Source organism: Salmo salar, chromosome 03 (genome assembly GCF_965601325.2).
Source record: "Salmo salar chromosome 03, fSalSal1, whole genome shotgun sequence".
In the NCBI taxonomy this organism is placed as follows: Eukaryota; Metazoa; Chordata; class Actinopteri; order Salmoniformes; family Salmonidae; genus Salmo; species Salmo salar.
In genome coordinates this window covers 101,737,288-101,763,794 of record NC_138293.1, presented here as the reverse complement: position 1 = coordinate 101,763,794, position 26,507 = coordinate 101,737,288, and the positions used below count along the sequence as shown (strand labels likewise).

Sequence of the window (26,507 nt, the reverse complement as noted above, 5' to 3'; positions counted from 1 at the left end):
CAGGGAGAAAACTAAACTTATCTTCTGAAATGTAATTTGTGGTCTTATGCTGCCATCTATTGGGATTATGTAGCAACTGCAGTAGTACTGAATAATGTGTAATTCCTTACTAAAGTAGTAATTACTAAGAATTGTCAAATATAAAATCTTTTAGTTCATCTTACCACTTACAACCAAAACCACTTATATCATAACAAACATTGAAACTGACATAAACCAAAAACAACATACATTTATTTAATTATAAATATATATATATATATATATATATATATATATATATATTTAAAAAAGACAAGAGTGTGACTTGTCTTTTTATATAGAGTTATATATATATATATAACTATTTATTTAGATGGGTGACGTTATCTGCCAAAGTAACAGCCTTGTAGACAAAGAAGAGCTCTCCAGTAGATACCAAAATGTTCAAAGGACATTTTCTCAAAAATGAGGTTACAAGTTTATCAACATTCAAAGCAGAATGACTTTCCCATTGTTCCTCAACTGTAGTGTATGATACACCATTTTATAGCCCTGAGTCTCTACTTTTATCCAATGTAAAAAACACTTTTTCAAATTTTGCTACATAAGACAAAATTCAGCCGTTTGGTCACATTTGAGGGTGAGGCAGATATATAACAATTTGCGGAAAAAAACATTATTATTTGTCCCTCTGAAATGACACCATCAAGTGATAGATTTTGAACAAATGCATGTCTGTCATTGAACAACCCTATGCCTTGATTATCTAGTGAAAAAAAATATATTTTCTTTCATAATTTCTTTAAACAATTAATTTACAAACGTTTCAGAAAATGGATATATAGCATTTAAGAATGAATCTCTTATGTTTCCCCATCTGAGTTCAGAGTAGATGAGAGATGTTATGTTTGTCTCTGTTGTGTTGAAGACCAATCAAGCAGGAGAGACCAGCCTCCCCTGTACCCAGCTGTGTGTCCATGAAGAGTGACTGGTCTATGGGTGAACCTATAGTGTTTAGAGAGGGAGACTTTTCTACTGAACAAAGGTAAGAAGAACTCATGGGTCATGGTCAGTGAGTTAAACAACACTGTCTCTAGTCATTTCTCCTCTCCCTTTTTCCCATTTCTTTTTGTTGTTTTCATAATCCATAGGCTAATCCCTTTGTCCATTTTCATAGTCCTAAAACAATATTAAACAAACACAACGTTCTCTCCCTTTGTGTGTGTGAGAGAGAGTGTGTGTGTGCTGTCCCTGGATGAGGAGATGTAATCTCTATCTTGATTGCCTAGTCACTTTTAACCCTACCTACATGTACATATTACCTCAATTACCTCAACTACCTGCTACCCCTGCACATTGACTCAGTACTGGTACACCTTATAGTCTCATTATTACCTCAACTACCTGGTACTCCTGCACATTGACTCAGTACTGGTACTCCTTATAGTCTCATTATTACCTCAACTACCTGGTACCCCTGCACATTGACTCAGTACTGGTACTCCTTATAGTCTCATTATTACCTCAACTACCTGGTACCCCTGCACATTGACTCAGTACTGGTACTCCTTATAGCCTCATTATTGTTACTCTATTGTGTTACTATTTCCTTTTTTTATTTAGCACATTTTTCTTACTACGAGTGTTTTCTGCATTTTTTGGAAAGGGCTCGTCAGTAAGCATTTCATGGTAAAGTGTAAACCTGTTGTATTCCGCGCATGTGACAAATTCAATTTGGTTTATTTGAACCGTGTGCGTAAAAACATGTCATCGGGTCGAACGGTCATCTCGCGCCGAACTGTTCAGGCCGTCAAATCAAAGCCACTCCTTCAGTATAAAGTTGTTTTTGACCAACATGGAAATGTGTCAGTTTGTCCCTTTCATGAGGTTGGAGTAATAACAAGTTAAATTACTTAAGACAGAACATTTTCAAAATTAACAAATAAGGAAGTCATTTTTACCTCTTCAATTGACTTGTCAAACCCCAAACCCTGGCCTGGTCTGCTTCATATGCGTTAACAGTAGACATTTTTTACATCAGCAGTTGTCACAAAGGGCTTAAATAGAAACCCAGTCTAAAACCCCAAACAGCAAGCAATGCAGATGTAGAAGCGCGGTGGCTAGGAAAAACTCCCTGGAATAGCAGGAACCTAGGAAGAAACTTAGAGAGGAACCAGGCTCTGAGGAGTGGCCAGCACCTCAGGAGTAAATGTCAGTTGGCTCTTCATAGCCTAGTATTCAGAGAGAGAGAGGTAGAGAGAGAGAGAGGTAGAGAGAGAGAGAGAGGTAGAGAGAGAGAGGTAGAGAGAGAGGTAGAGAGAGAGAGAGAGAGAGAGAGGTAGAGAGAGAGAGAGAGAGAGAGAGAGAGAGAGAGAGAGAGAGAGAGAGAGAGAGAGAGAATTAATAATACCATCAATAATAATATAATCAGTCACACCAGTCTACAAGGTATCACGTCAGGTGAACAGGTCAGAGTTCATATCCTCAGTCGTACCAGTAGAAACTGGATCAGCAGCACTACAAGGTATCACGTCTGGTGGACAGGTCAGAGTTCATATCCTCAGTCAGACCAGTAGAAACTGGATCAGCAGCACTACAAGGTATCACGTCTGGTGGATCATGTATCAATACTGATAGGATGGGAAAAAAAGGGAGCACTGCTCTCAGATCAGTTTTCTCCATTCAAATCTTTCCTTAACATTATAACTATTTCACAAAACTGATGACGGCTCAGCACCTCGAGAAATTGTATCACCTATGGCAGCAAATATTGAGGAGGCTTATTCTAATGTTTACCCAATAAAAGTGCGCTAAATCACAGATTTGGCACATCATTGTGTTCATGTTAGGTTACACATCATGAAATATATTGAGACAAATTACAGACAGTAGCCTACAAGTAGCAAAATAGAAGTCAATATATTGAACATGGAATATATTTCAATATGATTGAAATTGACCTAAAGCCTACTGCTGATATTTTAATGCAGTCATCTCGGTTTTCATTTGAAGCATAATTTCAAACGTCCCTTGTTTGAATCAATTGTAAAGATATTGGCAACTTTGTAGTTATCGGGGGTTACAGAGAGACTGATAAACCATGTGATTCTATGTTTAGCAGAGGTCTTCTGTGTATAAAGTCACATGGAAGGGCAAAAAAAGCATTTAACGACTCACTCAGCGGTTCTACAGTGGTCTGAGGGAGGAGGTAGATCACTCAGCTGTTCTAGTGGTCTGAGAAAGGAGGTAGATTACTCAGCTGTTCTAGTGGTCTGAGAAAGGAGGTAGATTACTCAGCTGTTCTAGAGTGGTCTGAGGGAGGAGGTAGATCACTCAGCTGTTCTAGTGGTCTGAGACAGGAGGTAGATCACTCAGCTGTTCTACAGTGGTCTGAGGGAGGAGGTAGATTACTCAGCTGTTCCAGTGGTCTGAGGAAGGAGGTAGATCACTCAGCTGTTCAACAGTGGTCTGAGACAGGAGGTAGATCACTCAGCTGTTCTAGTGGTCTGAGGGAGGAGGTAGATTACTCAGCTGTTCTAGTGGTCTGAGACAGGAGGTAGATCACTCAGCTGTTCTACAGTGGTCTGAGGGAGGAGGTAGATGACTCAGCTGTTCTACAGTGGTCTGAGGAAGGAGGTAGATCACTCAGCAGTTCTAGTGGTCTGAGACAGGAGGTAGATCACTCAGCTGTTCTAGTGGTCTGAGGGAGGAGGTAGATTACTCAGCTGTTCTAGTGGTCTGAGGGAGGAGGTAGATTACTCAGCTGTTCTAGTGGTCTGAGGGAGGAGGTAGATTACTCAGCTGTTCTAGTGGTCTGAAGGAGGAGGTAGATCACTCAGCTGTTCTACAGTGGTCTGAGGGAGGAGGTAGATTACTCAGCTGTTCTACAGTGGTCTGAGGGAGGAGGTAGATTACTCAGCTGTTCTAGTGGTCTGAGACAGGTTGTAGATCACTCAGCTGTTCTAGTGGTCTGAGATAGGAGGTAGATTACTCAGCTGTTCTAGTGGTCTGAGGGAGGAGGTAGATCACTCAGCTGTTCTACAGTGGTCTGAGGGAGGAAGTAGATTACTCAGCTGTTCTAGTGGTCTGAGACAGGAGGTAAATTACTCAGCTGTTCTAGTGGTCTGAGGGAGGAGGTAGATCACTCAGCTGTTCTACAGTGGTCTGAGGGAGGAGGTAGATCACTCAGCTGTTCTAGTGGTCTGAGGGAGGGGGTAGATCACTCAGCTGTTCTAGTGGTCTGAGGGAGATCACTCAGCTGTTCTACAGTGGTCTGAGACAGGAGGTAGATCACTCAGCTGTTCTAGTGGTCTGAGACAGGAGGTAGATTACTCAGCTGTTCTAGTGGTCTGAGGCAGGAGGTAGATTACTCAGCTGTTCTAGTGGTCTGAGACAGTAGGTAGATTACTCAGCTGTTCTAGTGGTCTGAGGGAGGAAGTAGATCACTCAGCTGTTCTAGTGGTCTGAGGGAGGAAGTAGATTACTCAGCTGTTCTAGTGGTCTGAGTGTGGAGGGAGATTACTCAGCTGTTTTAGTGGTCTGAGGGAGGAAGTAGATTACTCAGCTGTTCTAGTGGTCTGAGACAGGAGGTAGATTACTCAGCTGTTCTAGTGGTCTGAGACAGGAGGTAGATCACTCTGCTGTTCTAGTGGTCTGAGGGAGGAGGTAGATCACTCAGCTGTTCTAGTGGTCTGAGGGAGGAGGTAGATCACTCAGCTGTTCTAGTGGTCTGAGGGAGGAGGTAGATTACTCAGCTGTTCTAGTGGTCTGAGACAGGAGGTAGATTACTCAGCTGTTCTACAGTGGTCTGAGGGAGGAGGTAGATCACTCAGCTGTTCTACAGTGTTCTGAGGGAGGAGGTAGATCACTCAGATGTTCTAGTGGTCTGAGGAAGGAGGTAGATCACTCAGCTGTTCTACAGTGTTCTGAGGGAGGAGGTAGATCACTCAGATGTTCTAGTGGTCTGAGGGAGGAGGTAGATTACTCAGCTGTTCTAGTGGTCTGAAGGAGGAGGTAGATCACTCAGCTATTCTACAGTGGTCTGAGGGAGGAGGTAGATTACTCAGCTGTTCTACAGTGGTCTGAGGGAGGAGGTAGATTACTCAGCTGTTCTAGTGGTCTGAGACAGGTTGTAGATCACTCAGCTGTTCTAGTGGTCTGAGGGAGGAGGTAGATTACTCAGCTGTTCTAGTGGTCTGAGGGAGGAGGTAGATCACTCAGCTGTTCTACAGTGGTCTGAGGGAGGAAGTAGATTACTCAGCTGTTCTAGTGGTCTGAGACAGGAGGTAAATTACTCAGCTGTTCTAGTGGTCTGAGGGAGGAGGTAGATCACTCAGCTGTTCTACAGTGGTCTGAGGGAGGAGGTAGATCACTCAGCTGTTCTAGTGGTCTGAGGGAGGAGGTAGATCACTCAGCTGTTCTAGTGGTCTGAGACAGGAGGTAGATTACTCAGCTGTTCTAGTGGTCTGAGGCAGGAGGTAGATTACTCAGCTGTTCTAGTGGTCTGAGACAGTAGGTAGATTACTCAGCTGTTCTAGTGGTCTGAGGGAGGAAGTAGATCACTCAGCTGTTCTAGTGGTCTGAGGGAGGAAGTAGATTACTCAGCTGTTCTAGTGGTCTGAGTGTGGAGGGAGATTACTCAGCTGTTTTAGTGGTCTGAGGGAGGAAGTAGATTACTCAGCTGTTCTAGTGGTCTGAGACAGGAGGTAGATTACTCAGCTGTTCTAGTGGTCTGAGGGAGGAGGTAGATCACTCAGCTGTTCTAGTGGTCTGAGGGAGATCACTCAGCTGTTCTACAGTGGTCTGAGGGAGGAGGTAGATCACTCAGCTGTTCTACAGTGGTCTGAGGGAGGAGGTAGATCACTCAGCTGTTCTAGTGGTCTGAGGGAGGAGGTAGATCACTCAGCTGTTCTAGTGGTCTGAGGGAGGAGGTAGATTACTCAGCTGTTCTAGTGGTCTGAGACAGGAGGTAGATTACTCAGCTGTTCTACAGTGGTCTGAGGGAGGAGGTAGATCACTCAGCTGTTCTACAGTGTTCTGAGGGAGGAGGTAGATCACTCAGATGTTCTAGTGGTCTGAGGAAGGAGGTAGATCACTCAGCTGTTCTACAGTGTTCTGAGGGAGGAGGTAGATCACTCAGATGTTCTAGTGGTCTGAGGGAGGAGGTAGATAACTCAGCTGTTCTAGTGGTCTGAGACAGGAGGTAGATCACTCAGCTGTTCTAGTGGTCTGAGGGAGGAGGTAGATTACTCAGCTGTTCTACTGTGGTCTGAGACAGGAGGTAGATCACTCAGCTGTTCTAGTGGTCTGAGGGAGGAGGTAGATCACTCAGATGTTCTAGTGGTCTGAGACAGGAGGTAGATCACTCAGCTGTTCTACAGTGGTCTGAGACAGGAGGTAGATCACTCAGCTGTTCCAGTGGTCTGAGGGAGGAGGTAGATCACTCAGCTGTTCTACAGTGATCTGAGGGAGGAGGTAGGTCACTCAGCTGTTCTACAGTGGTCTGAGGGAGGTGGTAGATCACTCAGCTGTTCTAGTGGTCTGAGGGAGGAAGTAGATTACTCAGCTGTTCTAGTGGTCTGAGGGTGGAGGTAGATTACTCAGCTGTTCTAGTGGTCTGAGGGATGAAGTAGATTACTCAGCTCTTCTAGTGGTCTGAGACAGGAGGTAGATCACTCAGCTGTTCTAGTGGTCTGAGGGAGGAGGTAGATCACTCAGCTGTTCTACAGTGGTCTGAGGGAGGAGGTAGATCACTCAGCTGTTCTACAGTGGTCTGAGGGAGGAGGTAGATCACTCAGCTGTTCTACTGTGGTCTGAGGGAGGAGGTTGATCACTCAGCTGTTCTAGTGGTCTGAGGGAGGAGGTAGATCACTCAGCTGTTCTACAGTGGTCTGGGGGAGGAGGTAGATCACTCAGCTGTTCTACAGTGGTCTGAGGGAGGAGGTAGATTACTCAGCTGTTCTAGTGGTCTGAGGGTGGAGGTAGATTACTCAGCTGTTCTAGTGGTCTGAGACAGGTTTTAGATTACTCAGCTGTTCTAGTGGTCTGAGGGAGGAGGTAGATGACTCAGCTGTTCTAGTGGTCTGAGGGAGGAGGTAGATGACTCAGCTGTTCTACAGTGGTCTGAGGGAGGAGGTAGATCACTCAGCTGTTCTAGTTGTCTGAGACAGGAGGTAGATTACTCAGCTGTTCTAGTGGTCTGAGACAGGAGGTCGATGACTCAGCTGTTCTACAGTGGTCTGAGGGAGGAGGTAGATTACTCTGCTGTTCTAGTGGTCTGAGACAGGAGGTAGATCACTCAGCTGTTTTACAGTGGTCTGAGACAGGAGGTAGATTACTCAGCTGTTCTAGTGGTCTGAGGGAGGAGGTGGATCACTCAGCTGTTCTACAGTGGTCTGAGGGAGGAGGTAGATCACTCAGCTGTTATAGTGGTCTGAGGGAGGAGGTAGATTACTCAGCTGTTCTAGTGGTCTGAGACAGGAGGTAGATCACTCAGCTGTTCTAGTGGTCTGAGATAGGAGGTAGATTACTCAGCTGTTCTAGTGGTCTGAGGAAGGAGGTAGATCACTCAGCTGTTCTACAGTGGTCTGAGGGAGGAGGTAGATCACTCAGCTGTTCTAGTGGTCTGAGGGAGGAGGTAGATCACTCAGCTGTTCTACAGTGGTCTGAGACAGGAGGTAGATCACTCAGCTGTTCCAGTGGTCTGAGGGAGGAGGTAGATCACTCAGCTGTTCTACAGTGATCTGAGGGAGGAGGTAGGTCACTCAGCTGTTCTATAGTGGTCTGAGGGAGGAGGTAGATTACTCAGCTGTTCTATTGGTCTGAGGGTGGAGGTAGATTACTCAGCTGTTCTAGTTGTCTGAGGGAGGAAGTAGATTACTCAGCTCTTCTAGTGGTCTGAGACAGGAGGTAGATCACTCAGCTGTTCTAGTGGTCTGAGGGAGGATAAGATCACTCAGCTGTTCTACAGTGGTCTGAGGGAGGAGGTAGATCACTCAGCTGTTCTACAGTGGTCTGAGGGAGGAGGTAGATTACTCAGCTGTTCTAGTGGCCTGAGACAGGAGGTAGATTACTCAGCTGTTCTAGTGGTCTGAGACAGGAGGTAGATCACTCAGCTGTTCTAGTGGTCTGAGACAGGAGGTAGATTACTCAGCTGTTCTAGTTGTCTGAGGCAGGAGGTAGATTACTCAGCTGTTCTAGTGGTCTGAGACAGGTTTTAGATTACTCAGCTGTTCTAGTGGTCTGAGGGAGGAGGTAGATTACTCAGCTGTTCTAGTGGTCTGAGGGAGGAGGTAGATCACTCAGCTGTTCTAGTTGTCTGAGACAGGAGGTAGATTACTCAGCTGTTCTAGTGGTCTGAGGGAGGAGGTGGATCACTCAGCTGTTATAGTGGTCTGAGGGAGGAGGTAGATTACTCAGCTGTTATAGTGGTCTGAGGGAGGAGGTAGATTACTCAGCTGTTCTAGTGGTCTGAGACAGGAGGTAGATCACTCAGCTGTTCTAGTGGTCTGAGGGAGGAGGTAGATCACTCAGCTGTTCTACAGTGGTCTGAGGGAGGAGGTAGATCACTCAGCTGTTCTACAGTGGTCTGAGGGAGGAGGTAGATTACTCAGCTGTTCTAGTGGTCTGAGTGTGGAGGTAGATTATTCAGCTGTTCTAGTGGTCTGAGACAGGTTTTAGATTACTCAGCTGTTCTAGTGGTCTGAGACAGGAGGTAGATTACTCAGCTGTTCTAGTGGTCTGAGGGAGGAGGTAGATTACTCAGCTGTTCTAGTGGTCTGAGACAGGAGGTAGATTACTCAGCTGTTCTAGTGGTCTGAGACAGGAGGTAGATTACTCAGCTGTTCTAGTGGTCTGAGGGAGGAGGTAGATCACTCAGCTGTTCTAGTGGTCTGAGGGAGGAGGTAGATCACTCAGCTGTTCTACAGTGGTCTGAGACAGGAGGTAGATTACTCAGCTGTTCTAGTGGTCTGATGGAGGAGGTAGATCACTCAGCTGTTCTACAGTGGTCTGAGGGAGGAGGTAGATCACTCAGCTGTTCTAGTGGTCTGAGACAGGAGGTAGATCACTCAGCTGTTCTAGTGGTCTGAGGGAGGAGGTACATCACTCAGCTGTTCTACAGTGGTCTGAGGGAGGAGGTAGATCACTCAGCTGTTCTACAGTGGTCTGAGGGTGGAGGTAGATTACTCAGCTGCTCTAGTGGTCTGAGACAGGTTTTAGATTACTCAGCTGTTCTAGTGGTCTGAGGGAGGAGGTAGATCACTCAGCTGTTCTACAGTGGTCTGACGGTGGAGGTAGATTACTCAGCTGCTCTAGTGGTCTGAGACAGGTTTTAGATTACTCAGCAGTTCTAGTTGTCTGAGACAGGAGGTAAATTACTCAGCTTTTCTAGTGGTCTGAGACAGGAGGTAGATCACTCAGCTGTTCTAGTGGTCTGAGACAGGAGGTAAATTACTCAGCTGTTCTAGTGGTCTGAGGGAGGAGGTAGATTACTCAGCTGTTCTAGTGGTCTGAGGGAGGAGGTAGATCACTCAGCTGTTCTAGTGGTCTGAGACAAGAGGTAGATTACTCAGCTGTTCTAGTGGTCTGAGGGAGATGTTAGAGTACGAGCGTTTTCAAGTGCAACGTTAATAACAATGATTCATTTGTACAGTTCTTATAGTTACTTGTTACATTTGACTGTATAAAACCTAGTATTACTACTGATTACTCTGAGAGTGAGGCAGATATATATTATTACTGTATAAAACCTACCAGTACTACTGATTACTCTGAGAGTGAGGCAGATATATATTATTACTGTATAAAACCTAGCAGAACTACTGATTTCTCTGAGAGTGAGACAGATATATATTATTACTGTGTAAAACCTAGCAGTACTACTGATTTCTCTGAGAGTGAGGCATATATATAGATACAGTGTAAAACCTAGCAGTACTACTGATTTCTCTGAGAGAGAGACAGATATATATTATTACTGTATAAAACCTAGCAGTACTACTGATGTCTCTGAGAGTGAGGCAGATATATATTATTACTGTGTAAAACCTAGCAGTACTACTGATTTCTCTGAGAGTGAGGCAGATATATATTATTACTGTATAAAACCTAGCAGAACTACTGATTTCTCTGAGAGTGAGACAGATATATATTATTACTGTGTAAAACCTAGCAGTACTACTGATTTCTCTGAGAGTGAGGCCTATATATAGATACAGTGTAAAACCTAGCAGTACTACTGATTTCTCTGAGAGAGAGACAGATATATATTATTACTGTATAAAACCTAGCAGTACTACTGATGTCTCTGAGAGTGAGGCAGATATATATTATTACTGTGTAAAACCTAGCAGTACTACTGATTTCTCTGAGAGTGAGGCAGATATATATTATTACTGTGTAAAACCTAGCAGTACTACTGATTTCTCTGAGAGTGAGACAGATATATATTATTACTGTATAAAACCTAGCAGTACTACTGATTTCTCTGAGCGTGAGACAGGTATGTAGCATTTAGCAACAAAAAAACATGATTATTTGTCTCTCTGAAATGAAACCATCAGGTGATAGATTACAATCAAATACATGTCTGTTATTGAACAATCCCATGCCATGATTAGATAGTGAAAAAACACAACAATCTCTTTCATAATTTCTTTAAACAATAAAGGCACATTTACGAACATTTCTGTAAAGTGATATGTTGTGTTTTAGAATGAAACTCTTCTTATGTTTCCCCATCTGAGCTCAGAGTAGATGAGAGATGTAATGTTTGTCTCTGTTGTGTGGAAGTCCAATCAAGCAGGATAATCTAGCCTCCCCTGTACCCAGCTGTGTGTCCATGAAGAGTGACTGGTCTATGGAACGTCCTATAGACTTTAGAGAGGGAGACTTTTCTACTGAACAAAGGTAAGAAGAACTCATGGGTCATGGTCAGTGAGTTAAACAACACTGTCTCTAGTCATTTCTCCTCTCCCATTTTACCATTTCCTTTTGTTGTTTTCAAAATCCATAGGCTAATCATTTTGTCCATTTCATAGTCCTAATTCCCTCCATGTGTTCGTGTGTGTGTGTGTGTGTGTGTGTGTGTGTGTGTGTGTGTGTGTGTACTCCCTGGATGAGGAGACGTAATGTCATGGTTTGTCCACAGAAACCAACAGGAGAGATCAGAGTCAGAGATTCTCAGTGGTCAGTCTTCCCAGAGTCATCAAACAGACCTGGCCTCCATATTCAGTGTATGTGGTCCTGTTATGTACATTTGTTTTTGTTTACCTCAAGTAAAGTTGATCTGCCAATCATTCATTAATGTGTTAATGAGAAAGCATTTCTTCTCTTGCTTAACTTATTCACTTAATTTTTTTCAGTTGCTTGAAGAGAATATTATTACATTTGTGAAGAACGAGCTGAAGATGTTCAAGAGGATTCTTAGTCCAGAACTCCCAGAAGGCTTTGAGAGTCAGAAGCAGGATAAGGAAGTGGTGGGTGCTGAAGATGAGAAGCAGGAGAGAAGTGCCAGAGAGGGGGCTCTGAAGATCACATTGCACGTCCTGAGGGAAATGAACCAGAAGGAGCTTGCTGACACACTGGAGAAATGTAAGAGCTGTCTGCCGAATGTTGAATGCAGTTTTGTAACATTTAAAATCTGTAGCTAATGTACAGCTAAGGTAGCTATGTAACTCAATGATATTGTAGCAGCCTTAACAAAACACCTAGTGACCTCATCAAGTAGTAGCAGCGATGTGTTGTGTTGATTAATTTAGAGAGAGAGAGAGAGAGAGAGAGAGAGAGAGAGAGAGAGAGAGAGAGAGAGAGAGAGAGAGAGAGAGAGAGAGAGAGAGAGAGAGAGAGAGAGAGAGAGAGAGAGAGAGAGAGAGAGAGAGATCGGGACAAGGTATCACGTCTGGTGAACAGGTCAGAGTTCCTTATCCACAGGCAGACCAGTAGAAACAGGATCAGCAGCACTACAAGAGAGAGAGAGAGAGAGAGAGAGAACATTAATAATACCATCAATAATAATATAATCAGTCACACCAGTCTGTAATGCATTATGAAAACATTTACACATTTACACAGTCAGTTAAGATAATAAATTATTATAATTTAAAACTTTGTAACAGTCCTACAATACTGTAGGCATTAAAACAGACGTAATATTAATGTCCTCTGTGTTATTCCTAGATTCAGATGAGCTTGCTGTGATTTGCCAACGTGAACTCAAATCTAATCTAAAGAAGAAGTTTCAATGTGTATTTGAGGGGATCGCTAAACAAGGAAACCCAACACTTCTCAATAAGATCTACACAGAGCTCTACATCACAGAGGGTGGAACAGGAGAGGTCAATAATGAACATGAGCTGAGACAGATAGAGACAACAACCAGGAAACAAGCAAGACCAGAGACTCCAATCAAATGTAACGACATCTTCAAACCCTTAACTGGACAAGACCAACGTTTCAGAGCTGTGCTGACAAAGGGAGTCGCTGGCATTGGAAAAACAGTCTCTGTGCAGAAGTTCATTCTGGACTGGGCTGAAGGAAAAGCAAATCAGGATGTAAAATTTGTATTTTCATTTCCTTTTCGGGAGCTGAATTTGATGAAAGGAGACAAACACACTTTCATTGAACTTCTCAATCACTTCTCAATGGAAACCAAACAATCAAGAATCTCCAACTATGACAAGTACAAAGTTCTGTTCATATTTGATGGTCTGGATGAGTGCCGACTGCCCCTAGACTTCCAGAATAACAAGATCTGTTGTGACGTCACAGAGTCAACCTCAGTGGATGTTCTGCTGACAAATCTCATCAAGGGAAATCTGCTTCCTTCTGCTCTCATCTGGATAACTACCCGACCTGCAGCAGCCAATATTATCCCTTCATGGTGTGTTGACCAGGTGACAGAGGTGCGAGGGTTCAATGACCCACAGAAGGAGGAGTACTTCAGGAAGAGATTCAGTGATGAGGACCTGGCCAACAGAATCATCTCACACATAAAGACATCAAGGAGCCTCCACATCATGTGCCACATTCCAGTCTTCTGTTGGATTTCTGCAACAGTCCTTGAACACATGCTGAAACATAAGAGAGAAGAGATGCCCAAGACTCTGACTGAGATGTACACACACCTTGTGGAGTTTCATACCAAACAGAAGAATGAAAAGTATCTTGGGAAAGAAGAGACAGGTCCACACTGGAATCAGGAGAGCATTCTGTCACTGGGAAAACTGGCTTTTCAACAGCTTGTGAAGGGCAATCTGATTTTCTATGAAGAAGACCTGAAAGAGGCTGGCATTGATGTCAATGAAGCCTCAGTGTACTCAGGATTGTGCACACAGCTCTTTAAAGAGGAATGTGGGCTGTACCAGAACAAGGTGTACTGCTTCGTGCATTTGAGCATTCAGGAGTTTCTGGCTGCTGTATATGTGTTCCTCTCATTCATCAACAACAATGAGAATCTAATGGCCGAACCGCAATCAACGACCATTAACTATTTTGCGCTGAAGCCTGAAGCTACTGTCTACAAGAGTGCTGTGGATAAAGCCTTACAAAATGAGACGGGAAACCTGGACCTTTTCCTCCGCTTCCTTCTGGGCCTCTCACTGGAGTCCAATCAGAAGCACTTACGAGGTCTACTGACAAAGACAAGAAGCAGCTCACAGAGCCATGAAGATACAGTCAAGTACATCAAGAAGAAGATCAAGGAGAATCCCTCTCCAGAGAGGAGCATCAATCTGTTCCACTGTCTGAATGAACTGAATGACCATTCTCTAGTGGAGGAGGTCCAAAGCTACCTGAGATTAGGAGGTCTCTCAGAAGCCAAACTCTTACCTGCACAGTGGTCAGCTCTGGTCTTTGTGTTATTGACTTCAGAAAAGGAGCTGGATGTGTTTGACCTGAAGAAATACTCCAGATCAGAGGAAGGTCTTCTGAGGCTGCTGCCAGTGGTCAAAGCCTCCAGAGCTGCTCTGTGAGTACATAAAATGACATATAAGAACTAATTATCAGGAAGAAATATTCAGTTTAGATTAAAATATTTATTATTGAAAAACTTACTGAATCAGTGCATTGGTATAACATTATGACCATACAATTCTTGGAGACGGAAGATGAATCTATATGTTGTTTGAGAGAATAAACCATTTGCATCTGACACTAGTTAAATTAACAGTGTGTTTGTGAAGTCATGATGATTTCTTTGTCAGGCTGTCAGGCTGTGGAGTCACAGAGGAAGGCTGTGCTTCTCTGGTCTCAGCTCTGAGGTCAAACCCCTCACACCTGAGAGAGCTGGATCTGAGTAACAATGACCTGAAGGATTCAGGAGTGAAGCTGCTCTCTGCTGGGCTGGGGAATCCCCACTGTAAACTGGAGACTCTGAGGTCAGTATTCCTGTAGTTGGTCAACAAGTGATAACTGTTCACCAGATCCACATGTGTTTAACGGGCACACATAGTCCACACCATATGTGTTTGGACAGTGAAGCTTACAGTTTTAAATGTGGTGCTATGCTCCAGCATTTTGGATTTAAGATAGAATGTTTCATATTAGGCAACAGTACAGAATGTCGCCTTTTATTTAATCCCCTGAACAAGGCAGTTATAATGTAAAAACTTCTTAGGGATAGCGTCTAGTTTCCTGAATTTCCGCCTGACTGACATACCCAAAGTAAACTGCCTGTTACTCAAGCCCAAAAGCTAGGATATGCATTTAATTGGTAGCATTGGGTAGAAAACACTTAGAAGTTTCTACAACTGTTGAAATAATGTCTGTGACTATAACAGAATTGATATGGAACAAAAAAATCTGAAGAATATCCAACTGAATTTGTTTTGTTTTTTAGGTCCCAGGCTCTTCCAATGCAAACCTATTGGCTATATGTAAATCCAGTTCCCAGATTGCAATTCCTATGACTTCCACTAGATGTCAACAGTCTTTATTCAAGGTTTCAGGCTTGTTTCAAACCCCTCACATTCATACTACTTTCCGTATGAAATATTATAGTTTATTTTCATTTAAGAGTTGTCACGCCCTGACCTTGGAGATCCTTTGATGTCTCTATTTTTGTTGGTCAGGGCGTGAGTTCGGGTGGGCATTCTATGTCCTATGTCCTTTTTCTATGTTTGGTATTTCTTTGTTTCGGCCGGGTATGGCTCTCAATCAAGGACAGCTGTATATCGTTGTTGCTGATTGGGAGCCAATTGGTCTGATTTCTCTTCCCCTTCATCCGAGGACGACGAAGACCGTTACAGAACCACCCACCATAAGAAGACCAAGCAGCGTGGATTGGAGCATCGGGTTGATGGATGGAATTGGCAGAAGGAGCAAAGATTCTGGGAGGACAAGTTATGGGAGCTACGGGAGCCCGAGAGGCAGCCCCAAACATTTTTTTTGGGGGGGGCCCACGAGAAGTTGGCCTGAGTCAGGATGGAATACTGAGCCAACTTCCCGTGCTTATAGGAGGCATCGTAGTACTGGTCAGGCACCGTGTTATGCGGTAGAGAGCACGGTGTCCCCAGTACGCGTTGAGAGCCCGGTGCGCTACATCCCAGCTTCTAACATCTGCCGGGCGAGAGTGGGCATTGAGCCGGGGCGGAGTGTTCCAGCTCAGCGCATCTGGTCTCCGGTGCGCTGTCTCAGTCCAGGTTATCCTGCGCCGGCGCTGCGTACTGTGTCTCCGGAGCTGGGATGAATCAGTCCGTCCTCTGCCTGCGCTCCGCCCGCGCCGGGCTAGGTTGGGTATTCAGCCTGGAAGATGGGTAACAAGCCTACGCACCAGATCTCCAGTGCGATCCCACAGTCCAGTACGCCCTGTTCCTGCTCCTCGCACTAGCCTTGAGGTGCGGGTCTCCAGTCTGGTACCTCCAGTACCAGCCCCACGCACCAGGACTCCAGTGCGTCAGCCCAGTCCAGCTCGTCCTGCTCCTGCTCCTCGCACTAGCCCTGTGGTGCGTGTCCCTAGTCTGGCGCCTCCTAAGCAAGCCCCACACATCAGGCCTTCAGTGCGCAGTCCCCGTCCAGAGCTTCCGGCAACAGTGCCCCGTCCAGAGTGTCCGGCAACAGTGCCCCATCCAGAGTGTCCGGCAACAGTGCCCCGTCCAGAGTGTCCGGCAACAGTGCCCCGTCCAGAGTGTCCAGCAACAATGCCCCGTCCAGAGTGTCCGGCGACAGTGCCCCGTCCAGAGTGTCCGGCGACAGTGCCCCTGTCCAGAGCTTCCGGCGATAGTGCCCCATCTAGAGATGGCCCAGAGTCCGGAGCCAGCAGAGACAGCCCACAGTCCGGGACCGACAGAGACGGCCCACAGTCCGGAACCGACAGAGACGGCCCACAGTCCGGAACCGACAGAGACGGCCCACAGTCCGGAACCGACAGAGACGGCCCACAGTCCGGAACCGACAGAGACGCCATCCAGTCCGGAACCGACAGAGACGCCCTCCAGTTCAGAGCTCCCAGAGTCGCCCTCCAGTCCGGGGCCCGCTGCGAGGGTCCCCAGTCCGTGGTCGGCGGCAAGAGACCACGCTCTAGGGGAGCCTTTAAAGTGGGGTGAGCCAGCGGTGGAGCGGGGTCTGTGTCCTGCTCCTGAGCCGCCACCACGGGTAGATGCCCACCCGGACCCTCCCCTATAGGTTTAGGTTTTGCGGCCGGAGTCTGCACCTTTGGGGGGGGTACTGTCAGGCCCTGACCTTGGAGATCCTTTTATGTCTCTATTTTGGTTGGTCAGGGCGTGAGTTGGGGTGGGCATTCTATGTCCTTTTTTCTATGTTTGGTATTTCTTTGTTTCGGCCGGGTATGGCTCTCAATCAGGGACAGCTGTATATCGTTGTTGCTGATTGGGAGCCATACTTAGGCAGCCTGTTTTCCTTTGGGTTTTGGTGGGTGGTTAATTTCTGTTTAGTGTTTTGCACCTGACGGAACTGTTCGGTTGTTATTTTGTTTGCTTGTCGCATTAGTGTTCAGTCACTATCCAAAGGGTAATGCGCAGGCGCATTTCGTGACAAAATATTTCAAAATGTTCCTTTACCGTACTTAGAAGCATGTCAAACGCTGTTTAAAATCAATTTTTATGCGATTTTCCTCGTAAAATAGCGATAATATTCCAACCGGACAACCTTGTATTCATTCAAACAGGTGAAGAAAAAAGGGGCCAAGTCTCGTGAACGCGTATCTCCTGTCTCTGAGCCACCAGGCAGTCCACTCACAAACAGAGCTCCTGTACTTTGCCCAGAGACAGGAGACGCCCCAATCCACTTTCTGGCGGCTTTAGAGAGCCAATGGAAGCCTTAGAAAGTGTCACGTAACAGCAGAGATACTGTAATTTCGATAGAGATGCAACAGAAGGACCATAAATTGTCAGACAGGCCACTTCCTGCTTGTAATCTTCTCAGGTTTTTGGCTGCCATATGAGTTCTGTTATACTCACAGACACCATTCAAACAGTTTTAGAAACTTTAGAGTGTTTTCTATCCAAATATACCAATTATATGCATATTCTCATTTCTGGGCAAGAGTAGTAACCAGTTTAAATCGGGTACGTTTTTTTATCCGGCCGTGAAAATACTGCCCCCTAGCCCAGACAGGTTAAATAGAAATGTCGTTTGACTTGTTTGGGTGAAGTTTACCAGTAGCCTTTTTGGATTCCTTTGTCTGCATGTTGAACGAGTGGATTACTGAAATCGATGGCGCCAACTAAACTGACTTTTTGGGATATAAAGAAGGATTTAATCTAACAAAACGACCATTCATCTTGTAGCTGGGACCCTTGGGATTGCAAACAGAGGAAGATCTTAAAAAGTAAGTGATTTATTTTATCGCTGTTTGTGATTTTGTGACGCCTGTGCTGGTTGAAAAATATGTTGTTGTATGGCGCTGTCTTCAGACAATCGCAATGTATGCTTTCGCTGTGAAGTCTATTGTAAATTGGACATTGCAGTTCGATTAACAAGATTTTAAGCTTTTAAATGATATAAGGCACTTGTATTTTCATGAATGTTTAACCTGTTATGGCTAGGGGGCAGTATTTTCACGGCCGGATATAAAACGTACCTGATTTAATCTGATTATTACTCCTGCCCAGAAACTAGAATATGCATATAATGATTGGCTTTGGATAGAACACACCCTAAAGTTTCTAAAACTGTTTGAATGGTGTCTGTGAGTATAACAGAACTCATATGGCAGGCAAAAACCTGAGAAGATTCCAAACAGGAAGTTCCCTCTCTGACCATTCCTTGAGCTTCTTGGCTCTGTTTAAAGAAAATTTAGGATCTTTGCTGTAACGTGACACTTCCTACGGCTCCCATAGGCTCTCAGAACCCGGGAAAAAGCTGAATGATGTAATTCCAGCCGCTGGCTGAAAAACTTTAGCGCGTTTGGATGGAAGTCGATCAGAGGGCCATCAGACTGAGGCTCGTGCACGAGGGGATCCCATGCTTTTACTTTCTCTCTCTCTGAACGAAAACTCGCTTTGCCGGTCGGAATATTATCGCTTTTTTATGAGAAAAATTGCATAAAAATTGATTTTAAACAGCGGTTGACATGCTTCGAAGTACGGTAATGGAATATTTAGATTTACTTTGTCACGAAACGCGTCGGGCTCGTAACCCTTATTTACCCTTTCGGATAGTGTCTTGAACGCACGAACAAAACGCCGCTGTTTGGATATAACTATGTATTATTTGGGACCAAACCAACATTTGTTATTGAAGTAGAAGTCCTGGGAGTGCATTCTGACGAAGACAGCAAAGGTAATAACATTTTTCTTATAGTAAATCTGACTTTGGTGAGTGCTAAACTTGCTGGGTGTCTAAATAGCTAGCCGTGATGGCTGGGCTATCTACTGAGAATATTGCAAAATGTGCTTTCACCGAAAAGCTATTTTAAAATCGGACATAGCGAGTGCATAGAGGAGTTCTGTATCTATAATTCTTAAAATAATTGTTATGTTTTTTGTGAACGTTTATCGTGAGTAATTTAGTAAATTCACCGGAAATTTCGGTGGGTATGCTAGTTCTGAACGTCACATGCTAATGTAAAAAGCTGTTTTTTGATATAAATATGAACTTGATTGAACAAAACATGCATGTATTGTATAACATAATGTCCTAGGGGTGTCATCTGATGAAGATCATCAAAGGTTAGTGCTGCATTTAGCTGTGGTTTGGATTTATGTGACATTATATGCTAGCTTGAAAAATGGGTGTCTGATTATTTCTGGCTGGGTACTCTGCTGACATAATCTAATGTTTTGCTTTCGTTGTAAAGCCTTTTTGAAATCGGACAGCGTGGTCAGATAAAGGAGAGTCTTGTCTTTAAAATGGTGTAAAATAGTCATATGTTTGAAAAATGGAAGTTTTTGTATTTTTGAGGAATTTGTAATTCGCGCCACGCCCATAATTGGCTATTGGAGCAGGTGTTCCGCTAGCGGAACGTCTAGATGTAAGAGGTTAATATTACAATTATTTATTTGAATTGCGCGCTCTCCAATTTCCCGGAAGTTGTCGACTGGTGTCCCGCTAGCGGGATCCACGTTCATTTGTATGCTACCAGGATTATGAATAATAATGAATGAATGATGAATGAGAAAGTTACAGAGGCACAAAGATCATACCCCCTCTGTTTTTGGTAATGGTGAGAGGTTAGCATGCTTTGTTGTAGCCTCTGTTATTGGTAATGGTGAGAGGTTAGCATGCTTTGTTGTAGCCTCTGTTATTGGTAATGGTGAGAGGTTAGCATGTTTTGTTGTAGCCTCTGTTATTGGTAATGGTGAGAGGTTAGTATGCTTTGTTGTAGCCTCTGTTATTGGTAATGGTGAGAGGTTAGCATGTTTTGTTGTATCCTCTGTTATTGGTAATGGTGAGAGGTTAGCATGTTTTGTTGTAGCCTCTGTTATTGGTAGTGGTGAGAGGTTAGCATGTTTTGTTGTAGTCTCTGTTATTGGTAATGGTGAGAGGTTAGCATGTTTTGTTGTAGCCTCTGTTATTGGTAATAGTGAGAGGTTAGCATGTTTTGTTGTATCCTCTGTTATTGGTAATGGTGGGAGGTTAGCATGTTTTGTTGTAGTCTCTGTTATTGGTAATGGTGAGAGGTTAGTATGCTTTGTTGTAGCCTCTGTTATTGGTAATGGTGAGAGGTTAGCATGTTTTGTTGTATCCTCTGTTATTGGTAATGGTGAGAGGTTAGCATGTTTTGTTGTAGCCTTTGTAACTTTCTCACTCATCATAATTCATGGCTCATTCATGATTTTTCGTTATTATGCCATCATCAGGATAAATTTAGTAGGGTTTAGAAACATGTTATCTACTCACTTAGAAAGAAAGTTACTCCAGTCATCATCCACCATTCAGTTACTATTGGGTAAAACATAACCCAAAACACAACCAAAACAAACTGCAAATGCAATCAAGTTTACGACCAAATACTAAACTTTTAACTATTTAAATACAGTATGAGTAAATTGGTCAGAATACTTATGACTTCTTCAAATAGAGGGACTAGACACGAAAAGTGCTTTTATTTCAAAACGTAAAACAGTTATGTATGAAAATACCTTCAAATAAAAAGGTGACATTATATACTGTCACCTCATATGAAACATTTGATCTCAAATCCAAAATGTTGGAGTATAGAGCCACATTTAAAATGTTAGCTTCACTGTCAAAATAGATATGGTATGGACTGTATACTCCATACAATCTAAATCTGATACCTCACTGTCTGTCTTTTGACTGATACTGCTTTTAAAACTGGTCTGGTCAGTCTAATCAAATATTTGTACTATATATATTTTTCTCTCTACAAGCAATACTTCGATAGTTTGTCATTTCTAATAATGATATATTAATTTATGAATAGATATGGCAGGTTTCAGGACACTGATATATCTGAATATGTTGAAAAAATATACTGCCACTATTTTCACCACCAAAGAATAGCAGTGTGGCTTTAATATGATTTGACTCTTTGCAGGCTGTCAGGCTGTCTAGTCACAGAGGAAGGCTGTTCTTCTCTGGTCTCAGCTCTGAAGTCAAACCCCTCACACCTGAGAGAGCTGGACCTGAGCTACAATCACCCAGGAGACTCAGGAGTCAGACTGCTCTCAGCTGAACTGGAGGATCCACACTGCAGCCTGGAAAAACTCAAGTATGTGTGTGTCCTTTTTTGTTTGTGTGTCCAGTGTGTGTGAATGTGTGTGTGTGTGAGTCCTGTGTGTCTGTGTGTCCTGTGTGTGTGTGTGTCATTTATGTGTGTGTTGGTGTGTGTGTCCTGTTTTTGTGTGTGTCCAGTGTGTGTGTGTCCAGTGTGTGTGTGTATGTGTGTGTGTGTGAGTCCTGTGTGTGTGTGTAATTTATGTGTGTGTTAGTGTGTGTGTGTCCTGTTTTTGTGTGTGCCCTGTGTGTGTGTGAGTCCTTTGTGTGTATGTGTGTGTGTGTCCTGAGTGTGTGTCCTGTATCTGTGTGTGTCTTGTATCTGTGTGTGTCCTGCGTGTATGTGTGTCCTCTATGTGTGTGTCCTGTGTGTGTGTGTGTGTCCTGTGTGTGTGTGTGTGTGTGTGTGTCCAGTGTGTGTGTGTCCACTTTGTGTGTGTCCTGTGTCTATGTCCTGTATGTGTGTATGTCCTGTCTGTTGGAGTGTCCTGTGTGTGTCCAGTGTGTGTGTGTGTGTGTGTGTGTGTGTGTGTGTGTGTGTGTGTGTGTGTGTGCCTGTGTGTGTGTGTGTGTCCTGTGTGTGTGTGTATGTCCTGTGTGTGTGTGTGTGTGTGTGTGTGTCCAGTGTTTAATCAGTGTGTGTGTGTGTGTCCTTTGTGTGTGTATGTCCTTTGTGTGTGTATGTCCTGTGTGTGTGTGCGTCCTGTGAGTGTGCTTCCTGTGTGTGTGTGTGTCCTGTGTGTATGTCCTGTGTGTGTGTGTCCTGTGTGTGAGGTCTGTGTATGTGTGTGTTTGTGTCCTGTGTGAGTGTGAGTCATGTGTATGTGTTTGTGTGTGTCCTGTGTGTGTCCAGTGTGTTCAGTGTGTGTGTGTGTCCTGTGTATGTTTATGTCCTGTGTGTGTGTGTGTCCTGTGTGTGTGAGTCCTCTGTGTATGTGTGTCCTGTGTGTGTGTGTGTGTCCTGTTTTGTGTGTTTGTCCAGTGTGTGTGAATGTGTGTGTGTGTGAGTCCTGTGTGTCTGTGTGTCCTGTGTGTGTGTGTGTGTGTCATTTATGTGTGTGTTGGTGTGTGTGTGTGTGTGTGTGTGTGTGTGTGTGTGTCCTGTTTTTGTGTGTGTCCAGTTTGTGTGTCCCTAGTGTGTGTGTGTGTATGTGTGTGTGTGAGTCCTGTGAGTGTGTGCCATTTATGTGTGTGTTAGTGTGTGTGTGTGTCCTGTTTTTGTGTGTGTGAGTCCTTTGTGTGTATGTGTGTGTGTGTCCTGAGTGTGTGTCCTGTATCTGTGTGTGTCCTGTATGTGTGTGTCCTGTGTGTATGTGAGTCCTCTATGTGTGTGTCCTGTGTGTGTCCTGTGTGTGTGTGTCCAGTGTGTTTGTCCAGTGTGTGTGTGTGCGGGTGTTTCCAGTCTGTGTGTATGTGTGTCCTGTGTGTGAGTGTGTGTCCAGTGTGTGTGTGTCCTGTGTGTGTGTGTCCTGTGTGTGTGTGTCCTGTGTGTGTGTGTGTGACCTTTGTTTGTGTGTCCGGTGTGTGTGTCCAGTGCGTGTGTGTCCTGTGTGTGTTTGTGTGTGTATGTCTAGTGTATGTGTTTGTCCAGTGTGTGTGTGTGTGTGTGTGTGTGTGTGTGTGTGTGTGTGTGTGTGTGTGTGTGTGTGTGTGTGTGTGTGTGTGTGTGTGTGTGTGTGTGTGTTCAGGTGTATCCCTCAATGAATGTCTGTTCTTCTGCTTACCGCTACAGTGTGGAACATGGTGGAGAGAACACAATGAAACCTGGGCTTAGAAAATGTGAGTGTTGACTGCTGTGAGGAATATGACTAAGAATAAGTCTTAATTCAAGTAAGGGAAGACCCCCCTGAAATGGACCAAAATTAATGGGAACATATTGGCACCGTACGAAACATATACACGATGTCCAATACCACTCAAATGGACGGCAGATCATTCAAAGCGTATTGCAAATGTCATATGGCAAATGCCAAGTGTCACACAGCAAAAATCCAAAAGATGGCGAGCGCGCTCCACAGTAAATTGTCATATTGCAAATGCACATCAAGTCAAGACCCAAGGGTCAAATTTGGAACATTTGAAAATAAATGCAAAAACTTATAACCCCCTTAACTTCCCTGGGCTATGTGGGACGTGAGCGTCCCACCTAGTCAACAGCCAGTGGAATCGAGTGGCGCGAAATACAAATACCTAAACAAATCTCTAACTTTGATTTCTCAAACATATGACTATTTTACACCATTTGAAAGACAAAACTCTCGTTAACCTCTTACATCTAGATATTCCGCTAGCGGAACACCGCTCCAATATCCAATGATAGGGCATGGCACGAATTACAAGCTCCTCAAAAATCCCAAAACTTCAATTTTTCAAACATATGACTATTTTACACCATTTTAAAGACAAGACTCTCCTTTATCTAACCACATTGTCCGATTTCAAAAAGGCTTTACAACGAAAGCAAAACATTAGATTATGTCAGGAGAGTACCCAGCCAGAAATAATCACACACCCATTTTTCAAGCTAACATATAATGTCACAAAAACCAAAACCACAGCTAAATGCAGCACTAACCTTTGATGATCTTCATCAGATGACACTCCTAGGACATTATGTTATACAATACATGCATGTTTTGTTCAATCAAGTTCATATTTATATCAAAAACCAGCTTTTTACATTAGCATGTGACGTTCAGAACTAGCATACCCACCGAAATTTCCGGTGAATTTACTAAATTACTCACGATAAACGTTCACAAAAAACATAACAATTATTTTAAGAATTATAGATACAGAACTCCTTTATGCAATCGCGGTGTCAGATTTTAAAATAGCTTTTCGGTGAAAGCACATTTTGCAATATTTTGAGTACTCAGATTTACTATAAGAAAAATTGGATTACCTTTGCTGTTCTTCGTCAGAATGCACTCCCAGGACTTCTAGTTTATACCCAATGTTGTTTTGGTTCCAAGTAATCCATAGTTATATCCAAATAGCTGTGTTTGTTCTTGCGTTCAAGACACTATCCGAAAGGTGACGCGCCGGCGCATATCATGACAAAAAATTTCAAAATATTCCATTACCGTACTTCGAAGCATGTCAAACGCTGTTTAAAATCAATTTTTACGCGATTTTTCTCTTAAAATAGCGATAATATTCCAACCGGGCGACGTTGTTTTCATTCAAAGGCTGAAAGAAAAAATTGAGAATTCTCATGAACGTGCCTATCCAGTGTCACTGTCCCCAGCCTGACCACTCACAAAATCTGCTGCAGTTATCTGCCCAGAGACAGCAGACGCCCCAATCCACTTTCTGGCGCCTTCAGACAGCCAATGGAAGCCTTAGAAATTGTCACGTAACAGCAGAGATAGAGATAACCTAGAAGGACCAGAAATTGTCAGACAGGGCACTTCCTGTATGGAATCTTCTCTGATTTTTGGCTGCGATATGGGTTTTGTTATACTCACAGACACCATTCAAACAGTTTTAGAAACTTTAGAGTGTTTTCTATCCAAATCTACTAATAATATGCATATTCTCGTTTCTGGGCAAGAGTAGTAACCAGTTTAAATCGGGTACATTTTTATATCCGGCCGTGAAAATACTGCCCCCTAGCCCCAACAGGTTTAACATTCTAATGTGAATGATGATGATTTCTAATATTGTGTCTGGTTTCATCCATCAGATGTCTGTGATCTCACATTGGACCTAAACACAGTAAACAGACTCATCTCTCTGTCTGAGGAGAACAGAAAGGTGACATGTAGGAGAGAGAAGCAGCCATATCCTGATAACCCAGAGAGATTTGAGGACTGTGAGCAGGTGCTGTGTAGAGAGGGTCTGACTGGGCGCTGTTACTGGGAGGTAGAGTGGAGTGGGAGAGGGGCTGATATTGGAGTGACATACAAAGGAATCAGCAGGAGAGGAAGGGGTGATGACTGTTGTCTTGGATACAATGACAAGTCCTGGAGTCTGTTCTGCTATGACAACAGTTACACTGCCTGGCACAATAATAATCTCACTATAGTAGACGTCCCCTCCTCCAGCTCCCACAGAGTAGGAGTGTATCTGGACTGGCCAGCCGGCACTCTGTCCTTCTATAGAGCCTCCTCTGACACACTGACCCACCTGTACACATTCTACACCACATTCACTGAGCCCCTCTATCCAGGGTTTAGGGTTCATTATGATGAAGACTCCTCAGTGTCACTGTAAATAATAACCTGACAGACACACACACACACACACACACACACACACACTGGACACACAGAATAGACACATACAAACACTGGACACACAAACACAGGACACACACTGGACACACAAACACACACACTCACACACACACACAGCGGGGACACACACTGACACACACACACTGGACACACATACACTGGACACACACACACTCACACACAGCGGACACACACAGGACACACACTCTGACACACACACACACACACACTGTGTGATTTTATGAGATTTTATTTGTGTATGTACCACAGGAGGTTGGTGGGACCTTCATTTGGGAGGACAGGTTTGTAATGGCTGGAGGGGAATAAGTGGAATGGTATCAAACACGTAGTTTCCATGTGTTCCATTTCATTCACTCTGTTCCAGACATTATTATGAGCCGTCCTCCCCTCAGCAGCCTCCTCTGGTATGTACTGTCCTATATGTGAGAGAGCTCCAACAAGGAATTTCAATTTATGTATTACTTTTTATACCTGCAAATGGGAAATAAACTACTTGAACTCCTTATGAATGTCTGCAGCCGACTAGGCTGTTGGCGTCTGACAAGAGGTGAAAATATTGCAGGAATATTCTGCAAATGTTGATGAAAACGTCACTCAATCCACCCAAAACAACATGTAGTCTTTCCACAAGACTCCCATGAAGTTATAGTGTGACGTTATGAGTTGACGTTAAAGTAACATTCTCAGAACATACTGCACTTGTTTTATACTGTTTTAGTTGTATCCTCTGTTTAAACATTTAATCTCTTACAATAACACTGTTAAAATACCAATGTGATCATTTGTTGTCTTTTATGTTGAATAACTAATTGTATAATTATATATGGACATACGCTCCATAGTTGTACAAGTATACAAGGATATATTTTACTTTTCATAATAAAACAGACTTGAAACAAGAAAACTATGTTATTTGTGAAAACAGTTTCGTTATTGATTTTACATTGCCTCTCCCAGTTGCAGGTTGACGTTTGTCATGAATCTTGACCTGGAGGCAGAACTGTGTGATTTCCTCTAGATTTGACTAATCAAATCAAATTTTATTGGTCACATACACATGGTTAGCAAATGTTAATGCGAGTGTAGCGAAATGCTTGTGCTTCTAGTTTCGACAGTGCAACAATA

The 26,507-nt window shown here is 43.7% G+C and overlaps 1 protein-coding gene and 1 long non-coding RNA gene across 2 annotated transcripts; both read left to right on the top strand.

Annotated features, from left to right (window-relative positions):
* Positions 1-891: 891 nt before the first annotated feature.
* Positions 892-15,741, top strand: LOC106594677 (NLR family CARD domain-containing protein 3-like). Its single transcript, XM_082972966.1, has 6 exons — positions 892-1,027; positions 10,774-10,890; positions 11,132-11,216; positions 11,346-11,574; positions 12,166-13,948; positions 14,184-15,741. Exons 1-6 carry the CDS (start codon positions 960-962, stop codon positions 14,371-14,373), a joined length of 2,472 nt encoding a protein of 823 aa, XP_082829092.1. The 5' UTR covers positions 892-959; the 3' UTR covers positions 14,374-15,741.
* Positions 15,742-19,003: 3,262 nt separating this feature from the next.
* On the top strand, positions 19,004-26,289 carry LOC145877444 (uncharacterized). Its single transcript, XR_014391755.1, has 3 exons — positions 19,004-21,115; positions 22,853-22,899; positions 24,809-26,289. It is a non-coding gene; the product is annotated as an uncharacterized LOC145877444 (long non-coding RNA).
* The last annotated feature ends 218 nt before the right edge of the window (positions 26,290-26,507 follow it).

Coding starts and splice junctions, on each gene's coding strand:
- LOC106594677 (XM_082972966.1), top strand. CDS start 960: ATGAAGAGTGACTGGTCTATGGGTGAACCTATAGTGTTTAGAGAGGGA. Junction 10,891..11,131: donor GACTTTTCTACTGAACAAAG/GTAAGAAGAACT, acceptor GTTTGTCCACAG/AAACCAACAGGAGAGATCAG. Junction 11,217..11,345: donor ACCTGGCCTCCATATTCAGT/GTATGTGGTCCT, acceptor AATTTTTTTCAG/TTGCTTGAAGAGAATATTAT.